General features: G+C 37.8%; 3 protein-coding genes across 4 annotated transcripts; 2 read left to right on the top strand and 1 right to left on the bottom strand.

The window, feature by feature from the left end:
• The first annotated feature begins 709 nt into the window (after positions 1–709).
• Positions 710–4,837, top strand: LOC117573430 (ATP-binding cassette sub-family B member 6). 2 transcript variants are annotated; one of them, XM_034256643.2, is made up of 7 exons: positions 710–828; positions 1,458–1,773; positions 1,838–2,037; positions 2,372–2,685; positions 2,759–3,163; positions 3,233–3,958; positions 4,022–4,837. In XM_034256643.2, the coding sequence occupies exons 2-7, from the start codon at positions 1,477–1,479 to the stop codon at positions 4,669–4,671; spliced, it is 2,592 nt and encodes an 863-aa protein (XP_034112534.1). In that variant the 5' UTR covers positions 710–828; positions 1,458–1,476; the 3' UTR covers positions 4,672–4,837. The 2 variants fall into 2 exon arrangements, with proteins under 2 accessions (XP_034112534.1, XP_034112535.1); XM_034256644.2 differs by having other exon boundaries at positions 721–818.
• Positions 4,838–5,000: 163 nt separating this feature from the next.
• LOC117573429 (uncharacterized) lies at positions 5,001–16,024 on the top strand. The gene is made up of 16 exons (XM_034256641.2): positions 5,001–5,233; positions 5,670–5,869; positions 7,692–7,919; positions 7,993–8,303; positions 8,358–9,019; positions 9,077–9,464; positions 9,524–9,743; positions 9,818–10,052; positions 10,758–11,257; positions 11,323–11,438; positions 11,503–11,629; positions 11,690–11,908; positions 14,468–14,611; positions 14,672–14,851; positions 14,901–15,502; positions 15,573–16,024. The coding sequence occupies exons 1-16, from the start codon at positions 5,203–5,205 to the stop codon at positions 15,835–15,837; spliced, it is 4,428 nt and encodes a 1,475-aa protein (XP_034112532.1). The 5' UTR covers positions 5,001–5,202; the 3' UTR covers positions 15,838–16,024.
• LOC117573431 (arginine kinase) lies at positions 11,939–13,773 on the bottom strand. Its single transcript, XM_034256645.2, has 3 exons — positions 13,558–13,773; positions 13,251–13,501; positions 11,939–13,188 (listed from the first exon to the last, which is right to left on the bottom strand). The coding sequence occupies exons 1-3, from the start codon at positions 13,564–13,566 to the stop codon at positions 12,078–12,080; spliced, it is 1,371 nt and encodes a 456-aa protein (XP_034112536.1). The 5' UTR covers positions 13,567–13,773; the 3' UTR covers positions 11,939–12,077.
• Positions 16,025–18,840: the final 2,816 nt, after the last annotated feature.

The raw sequence follows: 18,840 nt of genomic DNA, 5'->3' as shown, positions 1-18,840 counted from the left end.
ACATATTAATTAATGTTGAAGGTGAGACTTGTTGAATTGAGTAAGCAAGAGCGAGCTGCTCAATGCGGAACATGTTCACTAAGTTCTTTTTTTGTTGCTCAGTTGTTCGTTACTAATTGGTCACTCATCACTTTCGCTCATTGCTTACTTTGATTTTTGTACTCGCTTGAGAACAGTTGCCTTCTTTCTTTGACCTGATTTTTTGTTATTTATTTTTTTTAATTCTTTAGTAAATAGGCTCTAAACCCCGTTTATAATGTCTTTAACGATGAAACACAATTGTTTAATCGATACAACATATTTTGTAAAATGTATCCGCCCAAAAATATCCAGTGTTATTATTATTTCGTAATTGGCAACAACTTATCAAATCAGCAGTGAGTAAATAGTGAGTAAAGAATAAAGAGACTTGTGCAAACTGAGCGAGTCGACACACTTGGAATAAAAGGTTTTCCCAACACTAGAATAAGTCAAAGATTAACTGCATACCAGCGTTCGATATATTCGATATCTACAATAATTTCAAATACTTAAACGCTTTCAAGTTTACAAATATGTTATAAATGTTACTCTTTATCTAGATGCTAAATATAATTGCTTATAATATTCATAATTAGTTGGCCTTAAAAAATCATCGAAGTTTTTCATCAATCGATGTTGAAAAATTAAAATACATCGATAATGCAATCGATGTTCCTTCCACCTTTAGCTTCGAGTTGTAAATAAATAGAACTGCTTCGGCACTTTCTGTTGGTTCATTGCACAATTGCTTTAAATAAAATAAAATATTTTACGCAGATTCGAAATCTACGCTTAGCGTAAGTTAAGGTAAGGGCAAATAATAATATATGGTGACAAATCTGTCTTGAGCTAATAATGAAAATCGGGAAATTGCATAATTTATACGTCTAAATTACATTAATAAGTCAATAGTGTAAATGATTTGCAAGTTTATTTTTATTTGTTTCGATACTATCTTTTACAATTAGACAATTTTAATGTTGATGTCATTTAAATTTATCTGATAAGTTGGGTGGTTTTCCCGAATTCGTAATAAAGAGAAACATTGTGAAATAGGCCAGAACGATTTTTTACGATTTTATTTGCCAAAGTAAATATTTAATGAAATAAATTTTTCTATTAAATGTTAAACCTTTTCACACTGCTCGCTCGTATGCGCGCGACCTCCTCTTGAATAATGTAATATCACATTTTGCGCACGCTTCTTCGTCAATATTGCGGATGGCTTTTAACATATAAATTTGTTTATAGATTAAATTTATTTATCACATTTTCCGCACGCTTATCAATCAATATTGCGAATAGCTTTTAACATATACATACATTTTTTTCTATATTTGATTTATTTATAAAATTTTGCGCACGCTTTGTCAATATTGCGAATGGCTTTTAACATCTAAATTTGTTACAATAGATGCATTTTTTTAACATTTCAGCAATAACAGGGCATACAAAATGCTGTACTGCCCACCTAATGTCACGCTTAGCGAGATTTGGACCAAACATGGAATCTCGCATTGCTTTATGGACACTGTGGGACCGGCAATTTTCGGAGGATTCCTGCTTCTCTTTGGGAGTATCCAGCTCTTGATGTATCGCAAATATGCCACACCCATGGACCCCACTCAAATATCAAAATCTCGACTCTATGCTGTACAATTGTTTTTGCTGCTCTTTGTACCCGTTCTCGCGCTATTGCGTTTCTTTTTGAATGCTCGCATTTATGCAGAAAGTGCAGTCTATGGCTATATGGTGCGTGTGCTATTTAACTAATCCCAAAAACATTGCTTATCTTTTCTTCCGATATCGTTCACAGATATTTTACACATGTGTCGTGTGTTTCGCGTATCCATTTTCTATTTGCCTCATAGTCAAGGAACGACACTACCAATTGCCTTCTCTTCCGACTCGGGGGCATGGTCTGATTTTGTTGCTCTTTTGGACTTTGGCGCTGATCAATGAAGCACTGGCAATCGTGAACTTAGGCCATGAGGACTGGTGGTTTCATTTAAGGAAGTATGTTTTTTTTCTGCCTAACATATTACTATACAGTTAGAAATGATTATGAATGATTTATTTATCAGACTTTGAAACTGAACAGACTGAACTTAAACCTTTATTTTTAAGGCATTGAACGCATTAAAAAACGCTATGAACGAAAATCTATGGTACATTGTAAATTAGCATCCAATTTCATAATAATAATTTCATCCATTTTTCGAGTAAATTGATCTTATTTACAATTTTTTTGTGACAACTAAATAAAAAATTTAGTTGCTCATAGTATTTAACATTTAAAACATATCTATCATTATATATTGATTTTTAAATAACATTTTTTCTCCTACAGCAATAAAGATGAAATCGAAATGGGAATGTTTGTTACACGATCACTTTGTGCGTTACTTATTTTTGTACTTGGTCTAAAGGCACCAGGTATTATGGCACCATACAATCCTCATCAGCGTCTGGATAATTCACCGTCAAGCGATGTTCCATCCGGATCGGCCTTTAGAAATGGCTGGCGTAAACTGCGCACGCTCTTTCCATATTTATGGCCTAAGAAGGATACAATGCTTCAAATTTCTGTTATTATCTGCATTGGATTGCTCATAGCCGGTCGTGTGATTAAACTCTTTTTACCCATTTATCGAAAACTTTTGGGTAGGTCATGTTGTCTCAATTATGAAAAGTCGGCTATGTTAATTAATGTTTTTCTCTTTCTCTTGCCCTTAAGTCGACAGTCTGACTATTGAGCCAATCTCATTTCGTTGGGACTTTGTGCTTATTTATGTGACTTTATCGTTCTTGCAAGGCGGTGGAACTGGTGGCATGGGTCTGTTCAACAATCTGCGAACTTTTTTGTGGATTCGGGTCCAGCAGTACACGACGCGAGAAATCGAAATTGATTTGTTCCGGCATTTGCATCAACTATCGTTGCGTTGGCATCTTCAAAGGAAAACGGGCGAAGTGCTACGTATAATGGATCGCGGCACAGATTCTATCAATAATTTACTGAACTATATTGTTTTCTCGATCACGCCAACCATTCTCGATCTGATTGTAGCTGTGGTATTCTTTATCTACGCTTTCAACTGGTGGTTCGGCCTAATTGTATTCCTCACCATGTTTCTATATATAGGTAAGTCCAATAACATAATGAGTACGCCAATTTTAAATATATTTAAATACTTTTCTGGATTTATCATAGCTTCCACCATTGCTATAACGGAATGGCGTACTAAATACCAGAGACGCATGAATCTGGCTGACAATGAGCAGCGTGCTCGAAGCGTGGATTCGCTGCTCAACTTCGAAACGGTTAAATATTATGGAGCCGAGACCTATGAAGTCGATTGTTATAGAGATGCCATACTTAAATACCAAAAAGAAGAGTTTCTCTCAATGCTGACGCTTAATATGCTCAACACCGCACAAAATATAATACTCTGTCTGGGGTTGTTGGCGGGATCTTTACTCTGCGTCTATTTGGTCGTACATCATCAGACATTGACGGTGGGTGACTTTGTGCTCTTCTCCACTTATCTCATGGATCTTTATATGCCATTGAACTGGTTTGGTACATATTATCGTGCAATTCAAAAGAATTTTGTGGACATGGAAAATATGTTCGAGTTGCTACGTGAGGAAGAAGAAATTGTGGATGCGCCAGGCAGTGCTCCATTGCTTACGGCTGGTGGTGGCATCGAGTTCAATAATGTCACATTTGGCTATTCACCAGAGAAGATGGTGTTACGCAATGTTAGCTTTACAGTACCTGCTGGTAAAACTGTGGCCATTGTTGGACCTTCAGGTGCAGGCAAAAGCACAATCATGCGATTGCTCTTCCGCTTCTATGATGTTCAAATGGGCGCCATTTCCATCGATGGTCAGAACATCAAATTGGTGCAACAGCAAAGTTTACGTAAAGCAATCGGTAAGAATTAAATGCAAAATTTTTAATGCTTAAAAAAAAATTTAAATTCTGATCTTGTTCTAGGTGTTGTGCCTCAAGACACGGTGCTTTTTAACAATACAATTTACTATAATATTGAGTATGCCAAAATAGGATCATCTGCAGATGCAGTTTATGAGGCAGCGCGCTCAGCTGATATACACGAAAGAATCTTAGGATTTCCCGAAAGCTACGAAACCAAAGTCGGTGAGAGAGGGTTGCGCTTAAGTGGCGGTGAGAAACAACGTGTGGCCATCGCAAGAACTCTTCTTAAATCTCCAATTATTGTTTTACTGGACGAGGCTACCTCGGCACTAGACACACATACAGAACGAAATATTCAAGCTGCATTAGCTCGAGTGTGTACGAATCGGACGACAATTATTGTTGCTCATCGCCTGTCTACAATTATACACGCAGATGAGATTTTAGTGCTAAAGGAGGGCAACATTGTAGAGCGTGGCAGTCACGAACAGCTTTTGCAACGCGATAATGGCATTTATGCTGACATGTGGCAACAGCAGTTAGAAAATCTTGATTCGGAACAAAACTTAGCAGAGAACACGGACCCAACTGTGCCTACCACAGGTTCGGGTGTAGAAGGCAATGCTAACCTCACGTCAGGGAATCAATCAACAGCGCCAAACAAGAATACCAATTCAGGAATAGAACAATCGAGGCATCGATGGCAGTAAAACGCATAATACTACTTAGTTATTAAGCTTAAATTCCATAATATTTGTTACTTGTGATTTGTTGTACTTGTACATGAGCAGCTTTTCTGAGTCCAAGAGTTTGTCTACTTTATTGTAATATTGTAATAATAAACATGTAAACCTAATACGTATGAACATGATCTTAGATGCTAAACTCTTTCTTATTCGTTAAAAAGGCTTGTCTCTTCAAGAGCATTTGTATGAAGAGAGCCAGGTCGCTCTTGACAGCTCTTTAAGTTCGAGACTTCGCTTATCAGCAAAACCTCCAGCAAGGCCAGAGCATCGTCTTCGATCCACAGCCAGCTTCAGTTCGAGAAGGGAACGCGAGCTAAGCAGACGCCTGATTTCAAAAGTGATCGCCAATTCTGGAGTGATTGCAGAATATCGGAATATCGCCTTCTATAACTAATATTTAAAAATTCATATAATATAATTGTACACATATGTATACATAGATCTGATTATACCGTCGCAGTTTCGCCTTAAACGCGGTTATTTGTTTAGAAAATTATGCCGCGATTGAAGTGTTCCGTGTTTGTGTGTACGTAGAAGTAAAAAATAACCTAATTGATAAACCCAAAGAACCATATCAAGAATTTATTCAGGAGCATGACGTAATGTCTCATTGAATAATATTAAATGAAAGAATAACAGCAAAAAATGATGAAATTGAAATCAAAATTAAAAACCATATTTAATAATACTGATTAAAAAGTTGTCCACTTTTTGATGACTGCATTAATAATCTTATAATATATGAAAACGTTGACATACACTCTTGCATATATTTATTTATATATGTATAGTACATGAATATCGATTACTTATAGACACAAATTCAGTTGATAAAGTGTATTGGATGCTGTGCCCCTGGCATGGGTGTCTGATTGACTGAATGCCGTCATGAACATCATTATGTTACATTTATTCTCGTTCTATTGAATACAAAAATGATGAACATCATTTTCAAATTGCAGCTATTTTTTTATGCTTCAATGTTGTCCATTCATTCAACATAATTGGAACCAACAAGCAAATGCTCTACGAATATGTAGGCAATGTATTGGTCGGCTCCAAGCCCCAGGATGAGGGGCGTCCATCGCCACCAACAACTGGTTGGATTGTTCGTGGAAAATTAACGCTTCAGCGTCCAAGCGATCTCATCATGGCCGCAGCGGTAAGTCCTAAGAGATTAAAGCCTGTGCGGAAATAAGCAACTTCTTTAATACAAAGTTGTTTTATTATTTAATCATTAAATTATATTTTCATGTTTATATTTATAATAAATTCAAATTTTTATTGAACAAATCGAAATTTATGTAAATTTGCAATTTAATTTTCAAAAATATTTGTAGTTAAATTGCGCCAAAATTGGGAATTGGAATTTCTGAGATTAGAGACAAATTTTCTCTGGCTGTCTGTAGATTTCAAAAAGGCCTTGAAATATTCAACCACAATAAAATTAATTTGACAATATAATTCGCAAATGTACACATACATATATGTACATATGTATGTACATACACATATATGCAAGCATATTTTTTAAATATGTATGTATGTATGTACATATGTACTTACATGCATACATACTTTAAATACATACATACTATGTACGAATTTGTTATCAATTGAAAATCATTGGGAAGCTGAAATAAATTAATTGACATTTCACAACCAATTTACACAATTTAATTCCAAAAGCGGGACTATCATGGAGTCCACTTTATTCTGAGAAGTGCTGCGACTTCAAAGACCCCTCCATGAGTTTTTTGCGGTGGCTCTGCAAAGAATTCGCAGATGAATTAAAAACAATTTAACCTTTCATAGTACCAGTGCACAATGAACTGAACTCGGCTGTGAACTTCTTTTATTGAAAGCGCAACAGATAATATAGTATGTATGTATGAAGCTACCAGTATGCAGGCATTAATACGTACATACATATGTATGTAAGTACATAAAACATGCACATATGTACATAAGCGCACATTCGTACACGTATGCATATACACATATATATGTGTACGAGTCGTAATCGGTTTAGATTGTTTTGACTGCAACTGTTGAGGATTTGAAAGCGGCACTTTGCTTATCAACAGACGATACGACGTAGGCCTACAAACACTCGCTTGTACACATCAATGCATGTATGGACGAGTATCTATACATACTACATGCATACATATGTACATATGTATGCATTTAATGTAAATAGTCGGTCATAATTGTCGCGATGAAAGACTTGACTAATAATTTGTTGAATGATAAACACAGCAGAGTCTATCATCTCAAGCTTTGGATATACGGCCTACTGTTTTTATGCCCGCTACCCATAGGCTAGAAGGGTATTAGAAACTTTGTGCCGGCCTGTATGTAACAGGCAGAAGGAAGCATCTCCGACCCTACAAAGTATACATATGTATATATTCTTGTTCATCGTCAACAGCCGAGACGAATATAAGGTATATACATAATAACTATAATAATTGTGATTCCTGAAAATTTGATAGGGATTAGATGAAAATTTTCGAAGTTATTAAAGAAATTTTTTGTATGGGCAAAAACGCCTACTTACTAGGGGTCTTAGTTGCTTTGGCCGACAATCTAGTATATTGTGCCGTCTATGGTATATTTTGAATGTATTACTATATCGATATAACAAATATACCGTTTAGTATATTTTTGTAGTATATTCTATATTTTTTTTTTTGAAAATACCGGCATATTTTGCTTTTATTCAAAATGCGTAGCAGGTATCTCACTGTCGAGCACACTCGACTGTAGCTTTCTTACTTGTTTTTTTTTTAATATATGTATGTACGTCTGAATGGATGCTCAAAAAAACCCCATCCGTTTTTAATTTAAATGTGTTTTTTTTTTAATTTCTATAAATTTAAATATTTTTGAAATAAACAAATACACAGTAACTAATTAATTATAAAAAATTAATTTGCCTGCATAATCTTAAAAATATACATGCCATTTTGTTTTCATAGCTGGTCATAGACGATGTGACGTTGAACAATTCCGGTGAGAAATTCTTACAGAACAAGGAAATGTACCCCCCATATAAACCCTTCAAGATTATCCTTACTAAGGAGGGCACAATATCACACTTAGTCTTTAAGGAAGGCGATCCCATTTGGTCAATGAATTTCAAGCGAGCTATTGCTAGCACTCTGCAGTTCCAGATCAAGTCTAGCGGCGCCTTTGTAGTAAATGAAGTAAGTGATCCTCAGCTGTGGATACCATAATATCCAAATGATCTTCATTGTTGTAGAACGTTTTTTATTTTAGACCGGCATACATGGACAATGCCAGACCGAGTACTTTGTATCCAACAAAACCAATTACATTTCCATTCGAAAGACACCTGAGCTGATGACTTGCAAACCCTACTCGGAGGCTGTTCATGTGACACGCAGCAATGTGCCACCGAACACTTGTGAGTTTGATCACCAGAAGAGCGTGATCATTGGCAATGAGGCCATCTATGGCATATTGCCGCATAACGAAACCGGATACTTTTTGAGCATGGCCCATGCAAAGGGAACCACGCTAATTCATACATTCGAATCCACTGGTGAAGCACAGTATATTAACTCAGAGTAAGTGGCAACTGGTAGTTGTTATATCAGATAACTTCAAATGTTTTAATTCAGGTTACTGCTAAACTTTCAAAATGAAACCCCCATCGATAACCCCATTGATATTGAGACATCCATGTCAACAGAGATTTCGAATTTGCAACTACAACCATTGGAGATAAATGATCCCACAGGCGGTCGCAATCCTCAGCAACAAGAAACTCTCATCTCTATTGCTGGGGGACTCTTAGACAATCTGGCCGAGGCCCTCGAAAGCACAGACTTTAAATTCAGTGAGCCCTACGACTCGACACTGTCCGATGTGATCAAGCTGTTAAGTGAAATGGACTTTGAATCGCTAAAGAAACTGTACACTGAAGTGGACATTGGCACTTCGTATCGACAGGAAACCATTCGAAATATTTTCCACGAGATCATTCCACGCATTGGCACAAAAGCATCGGTATTTCTCACGCGTCATTTGGTCGTGGAGAAAGCAATCAAATCACCCATAGCCGTTCAATTGCTCATTCCCATGCCCTTTCACATTTTCGAATTGTCCGCCGAGTTGGTGAAGGAGTGCGAGGATTTTCTCACCATAGGACCAGATCGCCCTGATGTGAGGCAAGCGGCAATCTTGAGCTTTTCCACACTCGTTTACAACGTGTATGTGGCACGTGGGATTGACAAGGATCAGTTTGAGGAATATGTTCAAAAGTACTTCAATATGTATTTAAGTACGATCTCGGATATAACATTTTATTTTAGTTTCTAATCCATGTTTCTAATTGTAGACGACCGTGACTATGAGCAGAAGATGCTATTCTTGCAGGGGCTAAGCAACTTGCAGCTGGGCAATGTTGCTAGCTACCTTGAGCCAATTGTACTAGATGATAGTAATGAGGATCTAAGGTTCATGGCTGCCTGGACAACGCTCGCCCTGGCGGATAAGCGAGCTGAGCGCATTTATGAAATCTACTGGCCCATTTTCGAGTCCCGTAACGCTAGCTTGGAGCTACGTGTTGCAGCCGTCACCTTGCTGCTCATATCCAATCCAACGGCAGCCCGGCTGATTAGCATACACCGCATAATACAGAGCGAGACGGATCCCCATCTTATCAACTACTATCGCACCACCGTGACGAGCATTTCGGAGACAACATATCCCTGCTATCAGCATCTGTAGGTTGACACTGAGATTAATTAATACCTGTCCTGCTCAATGGCTTAACCTCTTGCAGTCGTCGTCTACTTTCCTATATGCATCGCCACTTGCCGCAGAAACCGGAGCCCCGCTATTGGGTTACGGGCAACTATATATTCGATTATCGCGACTCCAAATTCGGAATTGGGGCCATGCTGCAAACCTTCTTAGTCGGTGATCCGAAGTCTGATATGCCTGTAGTGGCGTATTTCAAGTTTGATACTGAGGCGCTGGGTAAATTCACAGGTCAACTGGCGGTGCGAAAGCTTTACTTCTACTTTTTCATATTTGTTATGACAAGCATATTTTAATGTTACTCTACTCTCTTTAGCTATACATCAAAGCGAGAGGCTTGCCCGACGCCATCTGGCAGATTGTGCAACCAAAATTGAATAACAGCGATCCGTTCACCTTCAAAAGCATCAAAGCCTTGTTGGCAATGCTTAAAGCTCCCATAGTCACATCAAAGAACCTCCACATTGAGTTCATTTTGCAAATGGAAGGCAAGACTGTGCTCTCCTATTACTTGAACCAGCGCATGTTCCAGCAACTGACATATGACAATAGTAAGTGCAATTACGGAAATTTAATGAGCGCTTAGATCTTAGAGAATATAAAAAATGGAACCATAACAAAATTGACAGAATTTGTTTTGTATTTTTGGCACACCCACTTTTGTCCCCTTAAATGGGGGAAAAAAGAGAATCGAGCAAGAGTAATTTTAAAGTTAGAGTCACGATTTTTTGTGCAACTATAGTTTTCATGGTTCCTAAAAATGTGATTGCAAACAGATACAAATCTTAAAAGTTATTTAAGAAATAATTAAAATGGCCAATAACGGCTGCTGCTGTGGTGTCTTAGTTACTTTGGTTGGTATATTTTTTACTCTATGGTATATTTTGAATGTAATGTAGTTCAATTTTGCTTTTGGTATATTAATTCGGTATATTTTTTTATATAAAAAAAATAAGTAGAGGATATTTCCCTGTCGAGCGTTCTTATTTGTTTTATTATGTATGTACTTATGTATTTGTCAAATGTATTATTAGCTGGACATTCCAAATGTTGCGTTGCGTTGTTAAATATATATCAAAAAGGCAAGAAAGATGTAAACAGAAAAGTAACTATAAATAGCGATCTGTTGTTTGAATGGTAAAACTCAGTTTTGAATAGGAATATAAAAAGATTGTGGCTAAGAGTATCTTGACATTTAGATATTTTTTAATTACTTATTAATGCGCAGGCCGTCACTACTCTTCCTAATTTTTTAGTTCTTGATCGCCTGCAACTGTTAATCCGGACGGATAGCCACATCAATATACAAACAGTACGCTGGCCCTTTATGAACAAATATTCGGTGCCCACAGTGCTGGGCACATCATCGGACGTGCTGTTGCAAACAACAGTGCTAACCTCCCTACGAGGCAACATTACGGAGCAGCGAACGCCACCTGGATCAAAGCACACTTTAGAGATTGACGCCCGCTACTCCTCATACGCCTCAGTACGCAGTCGCAGCTATAACCCGTTTCTCAATCTAGATCATGAGATCAAGCGGGAGCAAGGTTTTCTTATCTACATTCCCTTCAACAGTGAGCTGACTTTAAATGAAACCAGCAGATGCGCCCGATATACCTTCACAAGGCCTCAAAATTTAACCAGTGGCATGTCGTTCAAGTCCCGCGCTGTGACCATCACCCGGGGTCAGGTGACTAAAACGGCAGCTGAACCGTTTGAGGAGATTATGTATCCCGAACGAGGTATTGAAGTGGTAAGAACTGAATTCCATAAGTGGATGCATTCTTCAAATATTTCCAATAAAAAAGTAATTTTCAGTTCCAGCCATTCAGCTATGCCCTCCCAGATCTGGGTGTCAAACTGCGGCTCAACATGAATCTCAATGAGCTGATTAAGTTTCGGGGCATGCTACTCAAGTCCGAGTTCATAGAGAAGTACAATAACATGGTCAACTAAGCAAATTTTATTTATTTTCTCGTCTGTCATCTATCTTTACAGTGGCTTCTCCAGCAATATGGTCGTAAGTTTAATGATGTACGTCTTTGGCTTCACGCAACTCAGCTCCATACATTTGGGCCACGATCGAAACTTCACTTTACTGATGTACAACGAGAATGCAACAAGAGTAAGCAATGAGACCAATGAGACCACCTGATCGCTCATCTTCTGATCTTTACATATCCAGATTGATGGTAATATCTATGTAGAAGATGTGCTTAAGACATCCGAATTAAAGGGAAAGCAAATTGGTTTTACCTTGGAACATGCAGATGAAACACAAAACGTAGATTCCTTGCACAAGTGGAATGTCTTAGTGGATGTGCAAACCTCAACCAAATCAAGCTGGTTTAGGGTAACCAGCAAGGTGCAACGTAATTCGAAGGATGATGAGGAGGACTGGAAGGTGAGTAAAGTATCCTGAAGAACGAAGGGATAATTTACTTTAGCCTACTCAGAACTAAAGATTTCAAGTTTATTTTATGCAATGTTTGTCTTAATTATAACAATTTCTGGTCCAGATTCTCACATGCACTTCTCCTATTCACATTTTAAACTTATTAGGAAGAAGTTATTTAGCCCTCTTGTCCAGCTATTTCAAGCTCCTCCTCAGCATTGATTAGAGCCACAATTCCATCCTGCAGAGACTTGACCAACTCGAACTCGGTAAAGCCCAAGCGACGCTTATTTGAGATGTCCATCACGCCATCCTCGATGCTGGTATGCTCACCTCCAGTGCCTCGTATCTGCAGCGATAACTCCTCGGCCATTGCCTTTAAACGCTCCTCATCCTTGCTCAAAAGTGGTAGGCGAATGTGCACCGAGGCGCGTAGAGTAGTGCCCAAGTTGGTGGGGCATGCGCTCAGGTTGCCATAGCTGGGATGACGTGCAAACGTCAGGTTCTTCTCCAACTCAGAAATGCCATTGACTAAGCGTTGATAAACATCGCCTAAGTCGCCACACTGAGCCATCGAAATGATGCGCAAATGATCCTCCTCATTTACCCAAATCAAAAATGTCTCGGCGGGATTGTGATAGACTCCGCGACCTGTTGGCCAAAAACGGAAGCACCCGGCAGTTTGCAGAAAACGATCACCACGCTGAAATAGTATATGCCGTTTCACCATCTCCTGCTGAGTTTCCGTATCAATATCACCCAAGGTGAGATAGGTGCCGATGAGCTCACCATCCATAGTCTCCGTGGCAGCACGCACCTTATCCTCGACCTCGATTAACTGTTTCTCCGTCAGCTTGGGAAAGAACGGTAATCCCTCAATGTTGCGAGCAATGCGAATGCGTGCAGAGAGAATATATTTACGTTCTGCATCCAGATTCTCAATTTCATCCACATTACCCCAGTCAATATCCTTCTGCAAAACATCGCTTTCATTGTCCTCTTGGCCGTGATACTCCTTGATTATCGGATCAAAGAGTTTGTTGAACACATCGTAACTCTCCGGGTCTGCTGCATAGAGTCCCACATGCGAGTCGTGATGTTCGAAGCCAGAGACTGCACAATCATATAGATAAGCGTCCACCGGAGATGAGGTTGTAACCAACATATACTCCTCCAAAAGCTCAGGAGTGAGATATTTGCGCAACAGTGAGCTGACATTCTCCTCATCATCAACAAGGGACTTATAACCAGCCATTGTGAGTTCCTGGTACTCTTCGGGAGACTTCTTGCTGTAAATTGGAATTGGATATTGGATGATATTGAAGAATGCAAGGGCACAAGGAATTCATACATTTGTCCTCGTAAGCGCTCCAATTCCTGCTCTAAGCGTGATATAGTCGTCTTGGCCTCTTCTAGATCATTCTTCATAACATCGTACTGTGCATCATCCGGGCAGCTTTCGCACATGAACTTTCGCACAAATCGAATGGCATCCTCAGGCTTGTTTTGCTCCTCATAAAGCTTGATTAGTGCCTTACTAAGAGCATCAATAACTCCGGCCCGTTCCAAGTACTTACGATATTGAACGCGTTTTGACTCAATCTACATATACAACATATAAATATAGTTGAGCATTTGCTAAGAACTATCACTCTTACCGAAGTCATTTTCTCAATCGGCAGAATCACAATCAAAAACCAAAATTTAATAACACAAAGCTAAAGGAATTCTGCGACAATTTCCAAAGTGACACTGTTGGAACACTCGAGTGTTCTCAGATTTTTTCACACACTTTCTTTAATAAAAAAAAATTAATTTCCTAGTCAATTTTCCAATAGGAGAAATGCGTCTGAAACGAAGCGTAGCTGACTGCTTTCTAATCCTCTAATATTAGCCCAAACATATTGATCAAACTGACGACGTTAACTACTTAGCCTTCCCAGTTATGAGTTCTCACAAAGCACGAAATGTAGTGAGTCGTATTCCTTCCCCTTCTGCTCTTCTCCATCTGAAGTTACTAGTGCCATACAGTGGCTGGCTGCTCTTAGATATTAAAAGTGGCACGCAGACACACAGCCAAGTTAGTTGGGTGACCTAAGAACTGTAGAGCTGAGCAACTGAACCAACGTCAGACATCCAGGATATGGGCTGGCTGGCTAATCGTTGCCGCAGTTGTTGTGGTTGTCGCATGTTTGACATTTCGTCATGGTAATCGCAGTCACCCCCGGAAAATTACGCATGTGAACCTACGAATGTATTTAAATAAGCATGTAATATTATTTTTATAGTAATTTATCCATTTTCATTTGGGACAGATGAAAGTTATAATTTTATTTTACCATGAAAGTTCACAATGACTTTAAATCGTTGCTCAATTGTCTTAATTGTATTTATTTTCGCACTTGATATATTTATGTGCCTAGTACTGTATCTGTATTCAAACTTTACAAAATGCAGGTCGGCTAATAAGAGCGCTTGACGCGTGCCAGTGGCAACCACTTCAATCCGTCGTTGACTTTTCTGTTTACTGTGCTTCATACAAGCTCTCTCTCTTTTTCACTTGTGCAGGCCTGCTCCAAGTTAACCTATGAACCACTTGTCTTCACCAAACGCCCGCACTCTCTCAATGGCTATGTGGCTTTTGGCCTGGTTTCCGAGGACGGTGAATGCCCGGAGAGCGGTTCCAAAGTCCAATTTGCAGCACGCGCCGGCGTAAGTAATTCCATTTGGAACAGAACTATGAACTATTACAATTCTTATTTCTTGGTTCAGCCATCGGAACATGCTCGCGCCTTCCTCCGTTCGGATAAGATATCGCTAACGGACACTGACTTTTGTCCCAAGGAAGTGCTCAAATTTTCGCCCATACCCACATCCAAGTACTGTAAGCGCAGTAACTTTGAGAACTTCACATCAATAACCCAGTACAACATGGATCTAAAATTCGATAATGTAATTGAAAATACAAAGATGAGATTCGGAATTAACACTCTCCTTTTAGATGCCAGCCTGGTTCGACTTGTGGTCAACACGTTTAGATCATTTGGTTTCCGCTCTGTCCGCCCATAAAGTTGATAGCTTGCATATGAGCCGACAGATTAATGTAACTATGCATACGCCTCACGATCACTTTTGGTTGACTGTGGAAGTTAATGGAGTCCATTGGCGCATCTATCACATACCGTTTTTGTTTAAGCTTGACTCAAAGTTTGATACATCCCATGAGTTAGCATTCGACTCGGGGTTGAAGCGATCATGTTCGGTCATTAATGGCATGATTAATTCTTTCAATGATTACCTTATTAATCTGGGTAACTTTATCACACAACCGGATTGCCTGACTCTACTAGTAGCGGACTGCTCGCCCGTTCCGAAAATGGCTGTATTTCTAACGCCTTCACCTGGTACCGGCAGCCTGGCCAGTAACTATGGACTACGTGTGCATATTGGCCAGAATTACTTTAACTTCCATTCACGAGCCGGCAACAGCAGCCAACTGGATGAGGCTCCCGTATTTATCTATTTGAACCATGCTCAGACGCCTCTTGATGTGCGCCACAAGCCGTACCAGTGGCCAGTCGACGATAGTGATTATGAATTCCGGTGAGTAAGCAATACAATTGACACGTGAGCAGTTCTCCGAATAATCACTCCATTGTTTCTTCTACTTCAGTGTTGAACTTAACGAGCAAAATCTGTTAATCATCGAATGCACTAAACTAAGTGCCACTATCCAGTTCGACATGTACAACATCCTTAATTTTGAGATCTTTGGAGTGTATAAGCATCAAATGTGCGGACTGTGTAGTAAGCCCTTAAATCGCATGCACAACTACACGTTATGTGAGTCGGAAATGAGATCGTCTACGACCACTCCAATACCGACAACGACAACTATTGTGGATAACTTATCGGAAATAGGTGTAAATAATAATTGATATTAATATTAAACTATAACCGATGCAAAATTTAGTGAAAATAACTTGAAAACTTACATAGTTAAAAATACATGTAAAGTTTACCGGTTAATCTCTAATTCAACATAACATCTCGAAGACAAGACACTAAACTTTATTGCATTTAAATAAAACTCTAAGGGTGTCAATAAATGTTGTAGATTCAGAATTTGTTGCGTACTCATTGGATTTAGCAGTCTATTGTTTGTAATTGTTCAACATATTTACCATTTGTGGGTATTCGAATATGAGTAATTATAAATAAAAGTTAACTTATATTTCAAAATTAAGCTACATATGAAAATATGATTATGATGATATAATTAATGATCATTTTTATCTCACATCTGTGATTTGAACTAAAAAACCTATTTAATGGATAATTATTAAACTCAATTTAATAAACTTTGTTTTAGTTTGTTTCAGAGTTTTTTTTAAAAATACTTTTTAAAAACACATTTAAAATGCAATTTAATAAACTGAATTTTAACGAATGGGTTTGTCATTGTTTGCATAAACTCCCCACTGCAAAATGATTGTACTTGCTTTATGTGATTTAGGTAACAACTATTCAAAGCGTATTAAATACTTTTAAGTTGTGCCACTCGTAAATCTTTTCTTTTATTGCCAACATGTTGATATCAAGTTCGTCTTAACAATATATAGACAATATGGCACGCTTTCCAAACGGTTCGGAGGCAGACTCTAAATCCGTCATGTCGACAACTCATTTTATCATAATTGATCTCATTGACAGAGATCAACTATTATACGACCACCATTTGATCATGCGATTTTGTGTGTCGGTATCTAAAATAACTTCCTTAACTGATTCTCGCTTAATTCTCACAGTCTTAAAAAAGCGGATTTGCAGCATTGCGCTCATAGACTTTTCAAGTGGACTGGTTCTTTAGGCCGTATATAATTTAATTGCAAGTCCTGTTTGCTTTCTGGCTTACATGACACACAACCTCCTTGCGTATGCGAAAAAGATAACCATACCAAAAAGAACCATACTGAAATATAGCATTCATTTTCTTGGGCGGAATTTGTGCCTCTAAGAATAATTTCTTAATCGGTCGAGTAGTGCGAATATATTAGAAATCTTTACTAACTTCGTACATACGATATACAGCAATGGTGTCAGATCCAGAATCAGATCAATTCTGTTTGAACTCTCGAAATAAGTGACGATGTCTTTCCTGACTTACCTTGATTATAGTCTCGATGCAATTAAAACCGTCGCCAAGTATAAGGCGGCTCAAACGCTCAAATTTCAGTTGGGCAATATCAATTTGCTTGGCTTTGAGTACCGAATTTTGAAGTGGCGATCGAAGCATCCCGGTCACTCCCTTACTCTTTCATTCCAGAAAAAAGTGGTTAAAAGAATTCTGCTTGAGACTCAGGCGACAACAACAAATGGGATTGTGGATGTAAAATCAATCTGTGATCGGATACAATTTTAAATTAAATTAAATTTCATCCATTATATAGCAAGTATGCTCGGCGATAGTATCAATCTTATCTTATCACCAAAAGTATTTTAACGGCATATCAATCTACTGCTACAATTTTTAAATGCAATTATTCAAAGTAACAGATGGGCCTATCTACTTTGCTTATTTCTATGATGACAATATTCCAAGCACAATTTATTGCAACTTGGTTGAAACAGATTTTTTATTTGAAATTCCAAATACACTCCTGTGACTCCACAGCTTTTATTGATGCTATTTTCTCTTTAAGCTCTGTTCCCAAATGAGCAAAATTTTGAACGTGCGGAAAAGCAATATATTTCGCAAGTTCCACAAATTTTAAAATGACCGTTTTCTGGAAACCTTTATGACAGTAAATTTGGCAAAAGGAATTGATAAAAAAACAGATGAAATCACATTCATTGCCTATTTCTATGGAAACAATATCCCAAGTAGCAATATTTTTATTATTATTCCATATATGTTATGTATAGTCTTGCGACTAGACAATATTAATCAATACTACTTCTCTTCGCCAGAAAATTCCTCAGTCGCTTTCTTTTTAATTTTTTTTTAAATTATCCATCTTGATGATTCTTTTTACTTTGCCGATATGAGTGCAGAATAATAGGTTATCTATTTTTTCGCAAGTGGAACTGCTGATTTGACATCCACAAAGATTCCTTTCTCGGAGAATTAATACGCTTAAAAATTTGTTTGTTCTGGGAGCTGGAAAACTAAATAACCCCGCAAAAATTTGTTCATTATTCCATTTTTTTTTTCAGTAAAATTGCGCGGAAAAATACGATTTCGCGCATCTGGGAACTACGCTTTAATTAAACAAGTAAGAAAGCTACAGTCGAATGTACTCGACTGTGAGATACCCGCTACCCATTTTGAATAAAATAAATATATTTTGCGGTTTTTTTCAAAATATTCCGAATATACTGCAAAATACTAAAAATATGCCAAATGGTATATTTGGTATATCGAAATAGTACCTCATTCGAAATATACCATAGACAGCACAATACACCAGATTGTCAGCCAAAGCAACTAAGACCCCTAGTAAGTAGGCGTCTTTGCCTATACAAAAGTATTTCTTTAATAACTTCGACAATTATTATCTGATCGCAACCAAATTTTCAGGAATCATAACTATTATAACAATTATTGTATATGGGTAATTCTCTGAGGGATGTCGCGTGCGACCAGCTTTTCAGTTACAAAAAAAATCATATTCTGAAACAATTTTTAAAATAAGTAAAGGTTATTTTTATAGCTCTAGATTAGTACTTTAATTAGAGCTAAGAATGTTTTTGGAATTTTTTTCTGTTTTGTTTTCTGTTCTGATAATTGCAAAAATTAACAAATTCGTACGCAAAACCAAAAAATGAACGAATTTATATATTTTATCGTAAAACAGAATAAGTTACTAAAATCAATCTTAGCTCTAAAAATAGTGCTAATCCTAAGCTTTAAGAAAAACCTTCACTTAATTTTAAAATTG

The sequence above is a fragment of the Drosophila albomicans genome, chromosome 2R, assembly GCF_009650485.2.
Source record: "Drosophila albomicans strain 15112-1751.03 chromosome 2R, ASM965048v2, whole genome shotgun sequence".
NCBI classification, from domain to species: Eukaryota; Metazoa; Arthropoda; class Insecta; order Diptera; family Drosophilidae; genus Drosophila; species Drosophila albomicans.
Note: the sequence above shows the minus strand (reverse complement) of the source record. Positions and strands in the feature narration are given on the sequence as shown.

What these genes read in the sequence shown, in the direction of transcription:
- LOC117573431 (XM_034256645.2), bottom strand. An exon ending in GAGCGCTTACGAGGACAAAT is followed by an intron (nt 13,189 to 13,250) that starts GTATGAATTCCT and finishes TCCAATTTACAG; the next exon opens with CAAGAAGTCTCCCGAAGAGT.
- LOC117573430 (XM_034256643.2), top strand. Translation starts at nt 1,477, where the DNA reads ATGCTGTACTGCCCACCTAATGTCACGCTTAGCGAGATTTGGACCAAA. An exon ending in GTGCAGTCTATGGCTATATG is followed by an intron (nt 1,774 to 1,837) that starts GTGCGTGTGCTA and finishes TATCGTTCACAG; the next exon opens with ATATTTTACACATGTGTCGT. An exon ending in CACCATGTTTCTATATATAG is followed by an intron (nt 3,164 to 3,232) that starts GTAAGTCCAATA and finishes GATTTATCATAG; the next exon opens with CTTCCACCATTGCTATAACG.
- LOC117573429 (XM_034256641.2), top strand. Translation starts at nt 5,203, where the DNA reads ATGCCGCGATTGAAGTGTTCCGTGTTTGTGT. An exon ending in GTACTTCAATATGTATTTAA is followed by an intron (nt 9,020 to 9,076) that starts GTACGATCTCGG and finishes TTCTAATTGTAG; the next exon opens with ACGACCGTGACTATGAGCAG. An exon ending in AATTCACAGGTCAACTGGCG is followed by an intron (nt 9,744 to 9,817) that starts GTGCGAAAGCTT and finishes TACTCTCTTTAG; the next exon opens with CTATACATCAAAGCGAGAGG.